This window comes from Microtus ochrogaster, chromosome X, assembly GCF_000317375.1.
Source record: "Microtus ochrogaster isolate Prairie Vole_2 chromosome X, MicOch1.0, whole genome shotgun sequence".
Lineage (NCBI taxonomy): Eukaryota > Metazoa > Chordata > Mammalia > Rodentia > Cricetidae > Microtus > Microtus ochrogaster.
Genome location: NC_022026.1, coordinates 5,933,183 through 5,949,574, shown reverse-complemented (window position 1 = coordinate 5,949,574; position 16,392 = coordinate 5,933,183). Strand labels below are relative to the sequence as shown.

The 16,392-nt window shown below is 34.0% G+C and overlaps 1 protein-coding gene across 7 annotated transcripts in view; it reads left to right on the top strand.

The window, feature by feature from the left end:
• Stag2 (stromal antigen 2) overlaps nucleotides 1-16,392 on the top strand; it is a 129,235-nt gene that overhangs the window by 92,356 nt on the left and 20,487 nt on the right. For all 7 annotated transcript variants that reach the window (XM_026784746.1, XM_026784744.1, XM_013350460.2 and 4 more), the window contains 9 exons: nucleotides 3,664-3,756; nucleotides 3,877-3,966; nucleotides 4,658-4,861; nucleotides 6,783-6,853; nucleotides 7,071-7,158; nucleotides 7,264-7,344; nucleotides 10,315-10,407; nucleotides 11,354-11,528; nucleotides 15,782-15,921. In XM_026784746.1, the coding sequence (XP_026640547.1) occupies nucleotides 3,664-3,756; nucleotides 3,877-3,966; nucleotides 4,658-4,861; nucleotides 6,783-6,853; nucleotides 7,071-7,158; nucleotides 7,264-7,344; nucleotides 10,315-10,407; nucleotides 11,354-11,528; nucleotides 15,782-15,921 (1,035 nt within the window). The remainder of the gene's footprint in view (nucleotides 1-3,663; nucleotides 3,757-3,876; nucleotides 3,967-4,657; nucleotides 4,862-6,782; nucleotides 6,854-7,070; nucleotides 7,159-7,263; nucleotides 7,345-10,314; nucleotides 10,408-11,353; nucleotides 11,529-15,781; nucleotides 15,922-16,392) is intronic.

The following is a 16,392-nucleotide window of genomic DNA, read 5'->3' as shown; positions in this document are numbered from 1 at the left end:
CCTGGTGCCATTTATTGAAGATGCTGTTTCTTTTCTAGGCATCTTTATTTAAAAAAACAGTTGATAATAGGTGTGTTTTTGTGTTATAGGTGTGTGTTTTCTCTCGAGTATTCAGTTCCACACCATTTTTGTGCTGTCTTTGTAACTATGCCTCTATAGTATATCTTGAAATTAGATGTATTGATAATTCTGGAATTGTTCTTTTTGCTTAGGATTGCTTTGGCTATTAGATGTCATTTTTGCTTTCATATGAATTTTAAGTTTGTTTTCTTTACTTTCTGTGAAGAATGTCATTCTAATCTTTGAAAATTAAATTGCATTTGTAGATTACTTTGGCTAATATAGCCATTTTCACAATGTTAATTCTGGCTATTCATGAGCATAGGAAGTCTTTCCATCTTGTGTCTTTTTCAATTCCCTCCATCCCTTCCTTTCTTGAGACAGAATCTCACTGTGTAGCCCTGCTTTTTCTGGAACTTGGTTTGTAGACTGGGGCATCCTCTAACACAATGGGATTGTCTTGCCTCTGATTTCCAATGCTAGGATTAAGCATGCCCTAATTTATTAGAATAGTAATTTATATTACATTAAGGAACAATAACATATAAAAGCACAGATCATGTCAAAAAGCCAATCATTTTCACATTGGATTTATTTTCTTCTATTGAGTTTCTTACATGCTTTCTGCACACCATTGTCCTAGTTACACATTTTGAATCTCCTTTTTTTTCACCATTACATCTTAGAATTCTTGAAATACATCTATTTTTTTTAAATTAGTGAGTGTACAATTTCTGCCATTTTACTCAAACTCATAAATATTTGTCATTGTATTATATTGTGAACAGTTATTCTGATTGATCATTTAAATGCAGTTAAATGTTATCTTCTAAAAATTTATTCTTTATTTCATGCACATATATTCATATCAAGTCCTTTTTTGGTGAACTTCTTTTCAATGATCCCTCTTCTTTTCAATAAATTCTCCCTCTCTTTCATGTCTTTTATACTAATTTTTTGTCGATCATTTTATTCATTAGGGTTTCCTGTATCAATATGAATAGGGGGTTATTTGCCTAAGTGACTGGTTATATCAGTCCACCTTCTTTAGCAACTCTTTACCCTGAGTAGTTCCCCTGGGAGGAAGTGGGCTTTATGAGCCCTTCCTCAATACTGCTGTAGGATCAATGACTTCAGGGAGTCATGTTCCCTGGATTTTCATGGATACTGTGTTTCTGCATTAGGGCTTATATATTTGAATTAGGTTGTTGGTGAGATCATCTTTATTCTTTCAGTTTACATTTTAAAAAATCTTCTAGTAGGATGGCTGGGCGGTGGTGGCTTGCGCCTTTAATCTCAGCACTTGGGTGGCAGGGACAGGCAGATCTCTGTGAGTTCGAGGCTAACCTGGTCTATAAGAGCTAGTGCCAGGACAGGAGAAACCCTGTCTTGATAAACCAAAAAAAAATCATCTAGTAGGATTAGATTGTACCATTCGGCCCACATGCTCAGGACACAGGGCATGCATGATCTGAAGCACCACTCCAAGAGAACACTAACCGCAATAGCCACTCAGTCTAGTGACAGCAGGTCTGGTGGGAACATAAAGTAATATTGAAAGCAATTGCTCTTTTAAACTCAATAACTTTTGTAGAATACAAAAAGGATGATAGAATAGTGTGCAGTTGGGTATTAGTTACTGAGGACATGATTGTAAGAAAATAAGCTTTGTAAGACCAGGATTAGTTTAATAGAAACAAAAATATACTGGAGTTGGGACAAGTAACCAGAGGAAGGGAGTTGAGAAGTTGTTTGGATAAATGAATGCTAAAGATCATTAAAATTATAAGAAAATTATGATTAAAAAAAAGAAAATTATGATTAAGTCTATGGAAGAGTAGGAGGTATTATGCACTTAACCCTGCCAGTGTGAGAGTAATAAGCCTGTGTGTGTTGTCCAGCTGAAACTTGCTCAATGTTGTTGTAATAGGAGCTGCGGGGCTGCGTCTCCGGCACCTGGCCGCCCACATGGCTAGCTCTAGCTTATGCCCCGAAATTATTACACGGAAATGGTATTCTTTTAAACACTGCCTGACCCATTAGTTCCAGTTTCTTATTGGCTAGCTCTTACATATTAATCTAACCCATTTCTATTAATCTGTGTAGGCCACTAGCTGGCTTACCAGGAATGATCTTAACCTGCGTCTGTCTGGAATGGGAGAATCATGGCTACTCCTTGACTCAGCTTCTTTCTCCCAACATTCTGTACTCCTCCCACCTATGTTTTAACCTATGAGGGCCAAGCAGTTTTTTTATTGCTTAACCAATGAAATCAACAGATTGATATATGACACTCCCACATCACAATGTGATAGATCCATTTGGATATATTTCAGTGGATTTCAAACAGATTGCCCATAGGGTTTGAACTTCTACCCTGGACTCAACCTTTACCAAGGAGGGTGTCACCTCATAGTCTGAGCCTCCCATTTCCTTTCATATTATGAGGTTACCATTGCAGTTGGAAATTTCTTCTTATCAAGACTTGAGCCACCATTGTCTACAGACTTGTGTTCTGTTTGCATTTTGCAATGGGTTTCAGTTAAAATCAGTTTCTGTGGAGTGTTTACCTGCTTCTTTGGTTCCAGTCTTTTCTGTTGGAGTGTGGGGTGACTTTGAACTTTGGAGACATGGTTGTTCAGTATTTTCTGCTCTCTAGCCAAATAAATAGATTACAGAGATTTGGTACCTGCTCCTTCACTTTCCAGTTTTGTAGGTACATTGTAGAAGATAATGCACTTGATAATTTCTGCAGTCTTAAGCAACTTGTTTTCTTCATCTAAAAATTTATGGGTTTTCTTCCCTCCTTGCTACTGGAGCTTTCTTTTCTCTCGTTTATTGGATCTAGTGATTTACAGGAGTGGATTTTGTCATTTTCTTCTATTCATGTTCAGATCTCTCTCCTGTAATACTTTTTATGAATGTAGTGTTCATTCTGTATTTTACCTTGTCTTTCATAAGTTTCCTGTTCACATATATCCTCCCTTGCCATTCTATAATTGTCACCTGTTTTTAAAAATTACAGGTTTAAAGTTTTCCAGATTTATGAGGGATTTTGGAGCGTGCTATTTACTCTAATTCCACCAATTTTTTTTCTAATTCAATTTTTGTCTTTATTCTAGGAGTATTTGATTTTTTTTGTGGTTGTAATTACTTATTTTACATGGCTTTCCACTAAATTTATTTACTTTTTTGGCTACAGTGTCTTGTATGAAGCCCTGGCTAGCTGGCTAGGTATCCACTAGTTAGCCAAAAATGGTCTTGAACTTATTATTTCCTCCTACCTCAGCCTACTGAGTTCTGTGTACCATTGCACCCAATGTTACCACCCTTTAATTATGATTAAGTATTACTTTTAAGGCTGATGTTTTATATTAGGGAATTTTTGACTAGGCATGTTGACACTAATTGATAATTCCACCACTTGAAAGACTTAAAAAAATGAACTATAAGTGTAAGCTATAGTAATGCAAGATTCTGCCTCAAAATTGTTGTATCCATCATTTAAAATATTATTATTTTATTTGTTTTAATTAAAAATTGAGGATTTAACAGTGTTATTGAACTTTGTAAATGTTTATAGAACATCTTTGTGTTGTTTAGGTGCTAACAGCAAAGGAGAAGAAGACACAGTTGGATGACAGAACAAAAATCACGGAACTTTTTGCTGTGGCCCTTCCACAGTTATTAGCAAAAGTAAGATTACATTGATTACTTAACGTCACTCTTAAATCACATATTCTTTCAAAATGGCACAGCACATTCTTACATAGTGTTATTATAATTTTTTAACACTATCTTTTTTTCCCTCAAAAGTACTCTGTTGATGCAGAAAAGGTGACCAATTTGCTGCAGTTACCGCAGTACTTTGATTTAGAGATATATACCACTGGACGGTTAGAAAAGGTAAGATGTTTTCTGTGTATAAAATATTAGGAGAAAATGCCATTTTAATCTACACGATTATACAGCTTTCTTATATTATAAATATGTTTTTGTAGAATTTTGAATGAACCTGTTTCTACTAGGTCTTTCTATATTTTAGACCAATTTGATTTAGAGAATGGTATAAATGGATAACTATTTTGCTTTATACCAATAACTATACTTTCATTCTTTCATACATTGTATGACTATTTTACTGATCATTTATGGATATTTGTCATGAGTTATTAGACAGTAACAATTGCAAAGCAAATTTATCTAGTATCTATGTAATACTTTTTATATGTTCCTATAACCATTGAAAGTTCTTCACAATTGTTAGCAGTCTTACCAAATGTCTGTGAGACATTTTTTTCTATTAAATTTTTTAAATTTTTTTTATTAATTTTTTTCTATTAAAGTTGCAGAAATAAATATGGGCCAATTAGTTCATTTGTTTCCCAAACTATAAAAGTGTCTGAAAATGCATGTCTTATACTTCACATTTAGTATATTTGAAAACTGCTACAGTTGGTGGTATGGTATAGTCACACTGTGCCTACTGTATATTCCTTAATAGGGCTCGCACAAAATGGGCATACCTTCTGCCACTAAGCTATATCCTTCTCTCTGTACCTTATTAGTTTATAATGAAATAAATCTTATTTTGCAGCATTTGGATGCCTTATTGCGCCAGATCCGAAATATTGTAGAGAAGCACACAGATACTGATGTTTTAGAAGCATGCTCTAAAACTTACCATGCATTATGTAATGAAGAGTTCACAATCTTCAACAGAGTAGATATTTCAAGAAGTCAGCTGATAGATGAATTGGCAGATAAATTTAACCGGCTTCTTGAAGATTTTCTGCAAGAGGTATATATTATAAATAAGTATTTTGGACCCTTCCCTTCCAGTAACTGAGTCACTCAGTATTAGTCTTGATGATAATCTAGTGGTGTGTTGGTGAGTCTTTTTAGTTATGTGAATCATCAAACTGCTGTTATTCTTCCACTAAAATATGAATATAGCAAAGATATGCAACTTTGCAATGATGAAGACAAAACTAGAATTTTTTTGCCTTTTGTTCTAAAGAAACTGGGTAGTCACCTGATTTTAGTTGAAACAGTGGCTATTAATGTATAGATAATAGAATTCGACTGAGGGCAAAGCCATTGTAGTCTTCATAGCCCCTTTTTAAGTTGCTACTATAGTCACTGTAGGTTTGGAGTTTCTTATGTTGTCCTTTCAAAGAGGATCATTGCATTGGTACTCAAATAGACATATATTTTTGTGTGTTTTTTCCAGATATACATGCATAGGTGTTTTAATTTATTTGAATCGAGTCATAATTTTCAAATTATCTTCTTTAGTCTTTTTTGTTTATTTTGTTTTTCAAGACAATGTTTCTTTCTGTAGCCTTGACTATCCTGGAACTAGCTCTGTAGACCAGGCTGGCCTTGAACTCACAAAGATCACCTGCCTCTGCCTCTCAAGTGCTATGTTAAAGGTGTGTGTATGCCAATACACCCAGCTTTCTTTAGCTTTTTTTTTATTGATACATTCTCCTGCTATGTAGAAGCTGGCTTCCAACTCACAGATATCTGCTTGCCTTTGCCTCCTGTTTTATAAAAGTATTTAGCATTTTATGTATAACATTCTAGGTTTTAAGGTTTACAATTTGAGGATTATATAAATATGTTCATATGCAATTACCACTTGTAAAGATTTTAGTTGTTCTGCTCCTGACTGAATAGACTATAGTTAAGACAAGTTAGTGTAAAATCGACAGTAGTTTGTTTGTTCTAAATTCTGTTACCTTGAAAAAATTAAACTATAAAATGGTTTAATTTTGAGGAACCTTGATGTCAGTACCATAAATGATAGGGTTCATACAAATTCTCCAAAATGTGAGCTATCAGGACTAGTATATTTCATAGAATTTCTCTTATTTATATGTGATTTCTTTGTTATTTTTTTCTTTTGAATACTATGTTTTTCATTTACCTAGCTTTTGCTTTTAGGTGCTGTATGATTTCTTGTTTGTCATCTAATGTGCTTCTATATTGGTGGCGCATCTAGTACTGGAAAACTGGAAATTTTTAAAATAGTTTTGTGTTTGTATTATGTAATGGGAGAAGGGAGAACCATATTCTCTTTTTCTCTGTTTTTCATTACGTACTTCTGTTTACAGTCTTAGGTTGACTCAGTCATATTGTATTAAATTTGTCAAAATAAATAGAGGACTTGAATGATGAAGCTTATTTGTAGGTTTTATTTGGTCTTCTTTTTTCTAAGGTTATATCACCATTATGATAGCCTAGGATTTTATTACTTGGTAGTTCTTTCCACGATCTGTACCAAAATTGATTGTATGTATACGCATGTTTGGGTGCATGTGTTTGAAACAGTCTCACTATATAGACGAGACTGATCTGGAACTAAGTGATCTGCCTGCTTCTCAGTTCTGGAATTAAAGGTGCCACCGTGCCCAGCTTATTTCAGTAGGTTGGTTAATCAGTCCCTCTGTCTTCCTTTTTTCTTTTCATCCCTCCCTCCCTCCCTCCCTCCCTCCCTCTCTTCCCTACCTCAACTCCCTCAATCTCTCCCTCCTTCTCTCCCCCTCTTAACCCCAGCTTTTCTGGTTTATTGAGATAAGGTTTCTCTGTAGCACTGGCTGGCCTGGAACTCAGAGATCCACCTGCCTCTGCCTCCTGAGTGGTGGGATTAAACATGTGAGCCACTACCACTGGGCTTATTATTTTGGTCTTTCTTAACGTATGGTTAATATTCATAGGGAGAAGAACCTGATGAAGATGACGCATATCAGGTATTATCAACGTTGAAGAGGATCACTGCTTTTCATAAGTAAGTTATATCTTTGAGTTTCTGATTTTTTTTAAAATTATAGCAAATAACTTTGCATAATTTATGGATTATTATGTTTTCAAATTCTTTGGGTTTTTTTTTCTTTGTAGAAGAAATCACTTGATAGGGGTATGTTATAATATTCTGAAATACTTATGGTCAATCTTAGTTTCTCTTTAAATATAGCTTAATTTGTTTTTTATTTTGTTTTCAACAGTGCCCATGATCTTTCAAAGTGGGATTTGTTTGCTTGTAATTACAAACTCTTGAAAACCGGAATTGAAAATGGAGATATGCCTGAGCAGGTATTTATTTATTTATTTATTTATTTATATGTTACATACTGAACTTTGACAGGTGAAAGTTAGTGAGATAAATTTGACCTCTAATCTTCTATTTCTGTATTATAGATTGTTATTCATGCGCTGCAGTGTACTCACTATGTAATTCTTTGGCAGCTTGCTAAGATAACTGAAAGCAGTTCTACAAAGGTATGTGGTAGCCTTACTAAATATTAGTCACTATTTTCAGCAGATTTGTACTTTTAGTAAGAGCAAATTAATTCAGTGAAGTCATACTTATTTCTGACTTATATGTAGTCATTTCTAGTTTGTATATTCAATGAAAGAACATATCAAGATATTATTATTATTATTTTTTTTATTGAGAAAAGGAAAAAAAAACAAGTTTCCACCTCCTCCCAGCCTCCCATTTCCCTCCCCCTCCTCCCACCCTTCCCCCCTCCTCCCACCCTTCTCCCCCTCCCCCCACTCCTCTCCCCCTCCCTCTCCAGTCCAATGGGCAGTCAGGGTTCCCTGCCCTGTGGTAAGTCCTAGGTCCTCCCCCCTCTGTCTATATTTAGGAAGGTGAACATCCAAACTGGCTAGGCTCCCGCAAAGCCAGCACATTAAGTAGGATCAAAACCCCGTGCCATTGTCCTTAGCTTCTCATCAGTCCTCATTGTTTGTCATGTTCAAGATATTATTTTTAATTAAAAATAATTCACATATAATGATGATATAACTTGACTTTTCACATTCTCAAAATTGCTTACCAGATATAGCAAAGTAGTTTATTTACTTCTGTATGTGATGTTTTGTCTATATGTATGTCTGTACACCACAAGCGGGTATCAGATCCCACGGAACTAAAGTTACAGATTGTAAGCTTCTATGTGGGTGCTAAGAACTGAACCAGGACCTCTGGAAGAACAGCTGCTCTTTACTGCTCTTTCATCACACCAGTCCTAGGCAGATACATTTTGCAAAACGTGATTGAGTGCCTTCTACCAAGAACCTTTAAATTAATTGTACAAAGTGATTGGATTATATTCACTGAAGATAATGAACCAACTTTCTTTATACTATCTTGTTCTCTGATTATGTCCTGAGATCACTTTATTGGTAGTCTTCAAGGTTTCTCAAACTCATATTTTTTAAGGTTTTTTATTTTTTTTTTTAGTTATGTGCATCAATGTGTTGCCTGCGTGCATGTATACACATCACTTGTTTCTCTGTTGGATCCCCTGGAACTGCGGTTATAAATGGTTGTGAGAAACTGTGGGAATAGATTCATGGTCCTCTACAAGAGCAACAAGTGCTTTTAGCTACCTTGCCCTATCACTAGCCCCCAAGATCAAGTTAACAATTGAGGATAATAATATCAATTGAGATCATTTTTCTAAATATTAAGTTTCTGGGAGGGATGAATTAGGCTGTACATAAATATTTCCCGAAGAAGGAATTTTTCTATTTTCAGTTTTCTTCCATTTGCTCTTTTATTATGTGTTTGTTTAGGGGACATTTTGAAGTTTGTTAACATCATGAAATTGAGTTTTCTCAATTATCTCATTATCTTTCAAATAAGAAATACAAGATATCATTCCATTTATTTTCCATGAATTGACCACTTTCAAATAATAAATGAGCATAAATCATAAATTTTTGCCCTAAACATTCTGAGTTGCTGTTTTTCTTAAAGTTAGCCATATCTAATTATGAAAGTTTCCCTAGACCATTAAGGATATTATCTGTTAACGTACCAATTAATTTTTAAGTTTTTCTATTCTTTGATTTTTGTTAACCTTTCTTTTATGTAATGTACAAGATAATGAATTTCCTTGTAACATTTTCATCCATGTGTATCATTGTTGTAGTTTGTTTTTGTTTCTTTTATTAAAACCATAACCAAAAGCTGCTTGTGGGAGGAAGGGGTTTATTTTATCTTATACACCCAGGTCATAATTCATCATTGAAGGAAATCAGGACAGGAAGCTAAGGTAGAAACCACAGAGGAATACTTCTTACTAGCTTGTTAATTTCTAGTTCTTTGCTCAATTAGCCTTTTTTTATACAGCTCTGGACAGCCTGCCAAAGGGTAGCACCACCTACAGTGCTGGGCTAGGCCCTCCCATTTCAATTATTAGTGAAGACAGTTCTTCACCGAAATGGCTTTATGCCATTCTGATTTGGACAGTTCCCCAATTAAGTCAGGTTGACAGCCACAGCAAACTAGGACAATTGTACTTTCTTATACCCTCATTCCCAATCTCATCATCTTGTTTTCTTTCCCCACTCTATCTAGTTCCCTTCTTTTCCCCAAATATTCCTAATTTTCTTCATGACTTTGTGTGTACATGTTTGTGTGTGTGCATGTATGAGTGTTTATAGATTGTGTATTTAATCTATATTTTGTATATGAAATAGCACATAAATTTTTCTAATTCTTTTTCCTTGCATTATCTTTTCTTTACTCTTCTTTTCTTTAGAACTATTTATTCCCCATCAGAATTGCAGTTAGTTGTATTTAAGCATAGATGTATGTCTATCCATATGTTATTATTTCAGTATAGAGTTATAATTTCATTATAGATACCTTTGTACTGTAGTTGTTCTGTGTCACTGTTATTTTTGATACTCAATAAATTTAGTTATACAAATTATATGCATAAAATTATACAAGTACTTAATCGAAAGCAATCTATCTGTAACACGTATAGATGCTACATAGAAGAGAAAACTAGATATTTGTCTTTTTGAGCCTGGCTTATTTCCTTTAACACAATGATCTCTACTTCCTCCCATTTCCCTATAAATGATATAATACATCTTCCTTACCTATTCATCTGATCTTGGGCATCTAGGGTTCCATTGCTTAATCATGGGAATAGTGTATCAGTAAACATAGATGTGCAATTCTCTTTGTAGTATGCTCACTTAAAGTCCTTTGAGTGGTACTTATACGTTGAAATTGGATAGTTTGTGCACCTTGTAGAGATTTGACAAACAAGAGAAATGATTCATCTTCCTTTGTAATAAATCATGAAGAATAAATTTAAGTTGATATTTAAAGTAGAGCTGACATAGTTATCCATAATAATATTTATGTAAGCAGGCATTTCAAAGAAGTACTGAGTTGTTAATACAATATTTTAAAACATTCATGATAAATTGTTTTTCAAGGAGGACTTACTGCGTTTAAAGAAACAAATGAGGGTATTTTGTCAGATATGTCAGCATTACTTGACCAACGTGAATACTACTGTTAAGGAACAGGTTAGTAATTGCCACATTTTGTTTTCTAAGCAGCTTATTTACCATAAAAAATCAGTATGTGTATATATGTTGTGCATTAAAAAACAGTTGAACTTATACATAATAAAATGAGTATAATTTAATAAGAGTTTATATTGCTTGTCTATATGCTTGTCTATATGACATCATATATAGCCAATTAATGTTGCTAAAAATAAAGAACATATGAATTTGCTGCTTGTATCAGTAGTCATTATTTATGAAGTAAGCTTTTCAGCTTTAATTGTTTTTGTTTTTGAGATAGGGTTTTGTTGACAGAGGTTTCTGTCCTGCCCAATTCCACATCTGTTCAGTCCCAAAGAAACACACAGAGGCTTACATTAATTATAAACTGGTTGGCCTTGTAGCTCAGGCTTCTTATTCTGATAACTTAAAGTAGCCCATAATTCTTGTCTGTGTTAGCTACATGGCTTGGTACCTTTTATCAGCGAGGCATTCTTATCTTACTTCCTCTGCATCTGGATGAAGACTTAAGGCTCAGCCTTTCCTCTTCCCAGAATCCTCCTGTTCTTGTTGCCTAGTCTCTATACTTCCTACCTGGTTGCCCTGCCTTTACTTCTTGCCTGGCTACTGGCCAATCAGTGTTTATTAAAACAATACAAGCGACAGGGTACAAGACCATTGTCTGACAGCAGGTTTTCTCTATTTGTAGTCCTGACTGTCCCGGAGCTCACTCTGTACACCAGGATCTCAAACTCATAGAGATCTACCTGCCTCTGTTGCCCAATTGCTGGGATTAAAGGCATGTGCCACCACTGCTCATTCAGCTTTAAAATGTTAAGAAAACAACTAACTGAATTAATGATTTCAAATACAGAAAATTAGATTTTCTCCTAAACTAAATATATTCTTTTATTTATAACATTTGCTAAGTACCTGTATAACATTTTTCCCCCTTTCTAAACAGGCCTTCACTATTCTGTGTGATATTTTGATGATCTTCAGTCATCAGATTATGTCTGGAGGGCGTGACATGTTAGAACCATTAGTTTATACTCCTGATTCTTCATTGCAGTCTGAGTTGCTCAGCTTTATTTTGGATCATGTCTTCATTGAACAGGATGATGATAGTAATAGTGCAGGTAATGTTTTATTTATTTATGTATTTATTTATTTATTGAAAAAAATTTCCACCTCCTCCCAGCCTCCCATTTCCCTCCCCCTCCTCCCACTCCTCTCCCTCTCCCCCCACTCCTCTCCCTAGTGCAGGTAATGTTATTCTTGTCATTTCATTGTGTGTATGTGTTTACTAACACTGTGAAGTTCAATATGAAATTAGGTTTGCATTCTATAACATCAGTGTACTATAAAGAAGATATGGTGTTGCAGATAGATATGTACTTCTTACTAGGCTAACTCTTATATTTCTAGTTTGAATCTCCTTAACAATTGTGAGTGAATTGATTAAAATTGATAATGCCATATTCAGATAATTTGAAGAGAATAAGACATTTATGTGACTTTGTTGTATATTTATATGTTGTAGGCTTTCATATTTTTGTGATCATGGGAGTTTTGAATGTTAGAAATGATCTTTGAAACTTTTTTCTTGGGGTAATCCAGAATAATCATAATTCAATAATTAAACTGATCAGGCTTTTTTTAAAGTTATCTTCATATTTCTTATTCTCCATATTGCACTGCCAGGTCCCTTACTTGAATATGAAGTTATGGAAAACCAAATAGTATATTGTGTGTTAGTTATGCTTTTTTTATTTTTAAGAAACATTTAAAGGGAAATAAAACCTTTCTATTCATATATTAATTAGTACCCTTTAATAATGATGAAATTGACAAATTATGGGAAGATAATGAACTCAGGGAAAGAGCTTATAGTAACTTTTGGGAAGAGTTTAACAATGACTATACCAAAAGCAATAGAATTCAACTTACAAAGAGAAGTAACTGGATCCTTTGTTGCATTATATGGGACACACCAATAACTGGTGCTCCTGTATTCTATACTGATGCAGGAAAGGCAGGGTATAAATAAGAAAATTTAAGCCCCTATCAAAGCCCTTATGATTCTGTCCAAAAGTCAGAATTATGTGCTATTCTAATGGTACTAAAGGTACCATTTTTAAATAACCTCTCAACATAGTTACAATTCGCACGAGTTGTTTTACGTATTGAAACCGCTAAATTTGTACTAGATGATACAGAATTGACTTTACTATTTATTTAATTACAAGTTACAGTCAGGAATAGGAATCATCCCATATACATAACACACATCTGATTCCATATGGGTCTGCCAAGTCCTCTAGTACAAGGTAATGTAGAAATGTGCTGAAGGCTTCAGAGTTTCGTAAAAAACATCATGTCAATAATAAATGTTTTAAAAAGTTTTTATGTGTCATGTGTCAACAAGCCAAGGAAAGTATAAGGAAATGCCCTACTTGTTCTTCATACAACCAAACACCACTACCTGTAGGAAGTAAACCAAAAGGTACACACTAAGGAATGAAATCTGGCAGATGGTGTGCTCCATTTTGTAGAATTTAGTTCCTAAGTCAGTGTAAAATTTCGATTTGTCTTGAGGCCCATTATTAAGCAGTGTAATGATTTGTGCTCTCAAAATGAGAACATACCTAGAATACAACTGGGAAGCAAAGAGTAACCAAAACTGTGATTAAAAATCCTTCTAGTAATGTTTATCAAGTATGTCTTACCCTTTGATATTTTAGTTGCATATATCCCAGGATAGTTATGAATGTGCACGTATTTGCATGACAGTGTCAGAAGTTGAATACCCCCGAACATTTATGCTTCCACTTTCTCACCTTTCACTTGCAGCTGTTGGTATAGGTATACTTCTTGCTATACATTAAACAATGATGTATAGGTTGCTAGATGTCTTGGACAGTGAAAAAAATGAGGCTGTCTTTTCACTTAGGAATTAAAGTCCAAAACATCTGAAATCAAATAGTTGAATGTATTTTTTAGGTAATGGAAGCTTGTATAACATGTGGCTATGTAGAGGAAGTTCAGCTGATTGGCAACCTTAATATGAAATGCATATGAAAGTCTCTAAAATTTGTATGAAAACCATAGTTGCACTCTAAAATATCTTGGGAAAGTTTTGCTCTATAACTTTTGTTGATGACTATTTTGACTTCATTGAGACCATTGCAAATCAAATGAAAGTAAGCTTTAGTTTTGTAGCAACTTCTTAGAATTAAGTTTTCTGTCTTCTGTGCTTGGACTGCTTTTTTTCTGTTAAATTATTTAAATGAAGTATACTCTACTCCTATGGAAAAAACTATTACTCATCTGTACACAACCACTTGTCTTTCTCAAATTTAGCTGTATTGGTAGTATATTTTGGAAAGAAGACTTACCTTAATGCATGTCCCTTCACCAATAAATTTATTTCCTTTTACCTAGAAATAACCACTGTCATAAATTTGGCATTTATCATATATTTTGATTTTACTTGGAAGTTTTTCTTTAAGTAATTTTCTATTATTAACTTCCTTATAAATGTTGTTGACTGTTTTACAATATACTTTTGAGATTGTTTTTAGTATTGACATGTAATCATTTTATTTGTCTCAACTACTGAGCATCATAAGACTTGACTACTATACATTTACATTTCTTAATGTTAAGACATTTTGATTGTTTCTAATTTCCCCTAATTATAGATTGTTACAACAAATATACTTATTTACTTGGAAAGGAATATAAGTTCTTTTACTATATATAAACATAACAATGAAGTTTGATTGTATACTGTTTTGTGTAGTGTAATTTTAGCCACAGGTTGTCACATAGTTCAATTGCTTAATCAGCCCACTACCAACATACTACTTACATTGCAATACAGTTGTCATATAATACTTGTATTGTAAATTATTACATATATGATTTGAAATTCATATCATATTAAACAGTTGTGTTGTTCCGTCCCATCCCATGTCTCCCTCTCCCCCACTCCCCACCAAGACAGGTTTTTTTCTGTATAGCCCTGGCTGTCTTGGAAATCACTTTGTATACCAGGCTGGCCTCAAACTCACAGTGATCTTCCTGCATCTGTCTCCTGAGTGCTAGGATTGAAGATGTGTGCCACCACCATCTGGTAAAAAATGGGGGGGTGGGGGATTTTAGTATGTAGGAAGAAATCCATACTTCAAGTTCTTAAGAGTATCATAATGACTAAAAATTGTATTATGTAAAAATGATCTGCTATAATGGGAACAATTAAGTTAATTTAAAACATTTAGTATAATCTTAAAATTGCAAATGATGCAGCTTTTAAGTTGCTGGGCAAATGGCTTTGACATATTGGAGCATATACTGAGGATAAAACTTTTGCTGATGTTCTGTCTTAAATTGGAACTTGGTGTTAGGGTTTTCAGGTGTAACTTAGTAATGGAATGTGGGTTTAGCATTCTTTATGCTCTGCTTTAAGTCATTAGCACCCAAAATAATTGAGGTAGATAATTTCCTATTGGGTGTCAGGGGGGGTTTTTCAGATATTGAGAATCTTGTCTTGAAAGGGCAGCTATATATAGACTAAATAATTGTTCACAAAATATAAATGGCTTATTAAATATATTGAAAAGCTTTTTTTTGTAAAGAACTAATAACAAACCAAAACTGATATAGTAGGTTCTTCTAGATTTCTTTTGTCTGTCATAGTTTTGTTCATAATTAATTTCAGATTTGAAATCTGTTCGTAGGGAAATTCTTTGTGTGTATTTGCCTATATTACTGTATCTGTGTTAAATTTGGGCATACACACACATACTATACCTGTCAGTCCTCACACCTTGAAACAAGCTTCTCTTGTCTCCACCTCTAAGAGACGCACTTGAGTCAGAGGATGATCTGAGTTTGAGGCCTTCCTGGTCCATTTAGGAAGTTCTAGACCAGTCATATCTGTATAGTGAGAGCCTGCTTAAATAGATAAGAATGTATAAGAACGAATCAGAGGTATCGTGGAGGGTGAGATCATTTTTGGAAATGATAGGTTTTCTCAGATTAATTTGCCTTCAGTGAAGGAGACTTTAACCAACAGGTTCTGAATGTACAGGTCTTTTTGACAGATCTTCCTGTTGGAAAAATCCAGGAACGAGTAAGATGAGCTTAACTTTACTAATCAATTCCTTTTACTTGCTGCATCTGTTCCTTTTCCATGATGACTTTTTGATGTCTTAAAAAATATATTGGGATTTTTTTTTAGTAGTTTGTGACATTTAATTTTTGTTATACTTCTTTTCCCTTTTCAAACTCCCCAATAAGAGGGTCAGTATAAGTTATATTTTAAATAATATAATTGGAATAAAATACAAGATTGACTGATTTTTGGGAATTCTCTCCCCCTCCCCAGATGGTCAACAAGAGGATGAAGCCAGTAAAATTGAAGCTTTACATAAGAGGAGAAATTTACTTGCAGCATTTTGTAAGCTAATTGTATATACTGTGGTGGAGATGAATACAGCTGCAGATATCTTCAAGCAGTATATGAAGGTGAGGTTGAAATATACCATAGAAATTATATCATGCTTAAAAGAAATTTTAATAATGGCTTGACTGTGTGGAGCCATTGCAAGTCTTTAAATACTGAATTGCTTTTGTGTAGTATAAATATTTATCTTAAAACAGTTAACATTTTGAGTAACATTTTCTCATATCTGTACTAATTCAGTTAATGGACATTTTGGTTTGTGATCATTTACATTTTGAATATTAGAAAATGTCCCATCCCAGCTTAACTGGAATCATAAGAAATTACATTCCTTTAGCAATTAGAGCCTATTCATAACTTTCAAAAATGCATGTGAGGTGTCCTCATTTTGAAGCAGGACTCCAAAGGATATTGTTAATTATACTAAAAGAATATGGCTCAGGTTATACGATGCTCTAAGTATTTTCTCAAGTAATTTAAAAAATTTATTTTGAAATCTGTCTCTCTGTCTCTCTCTCTGTCTCTCTCTCTCT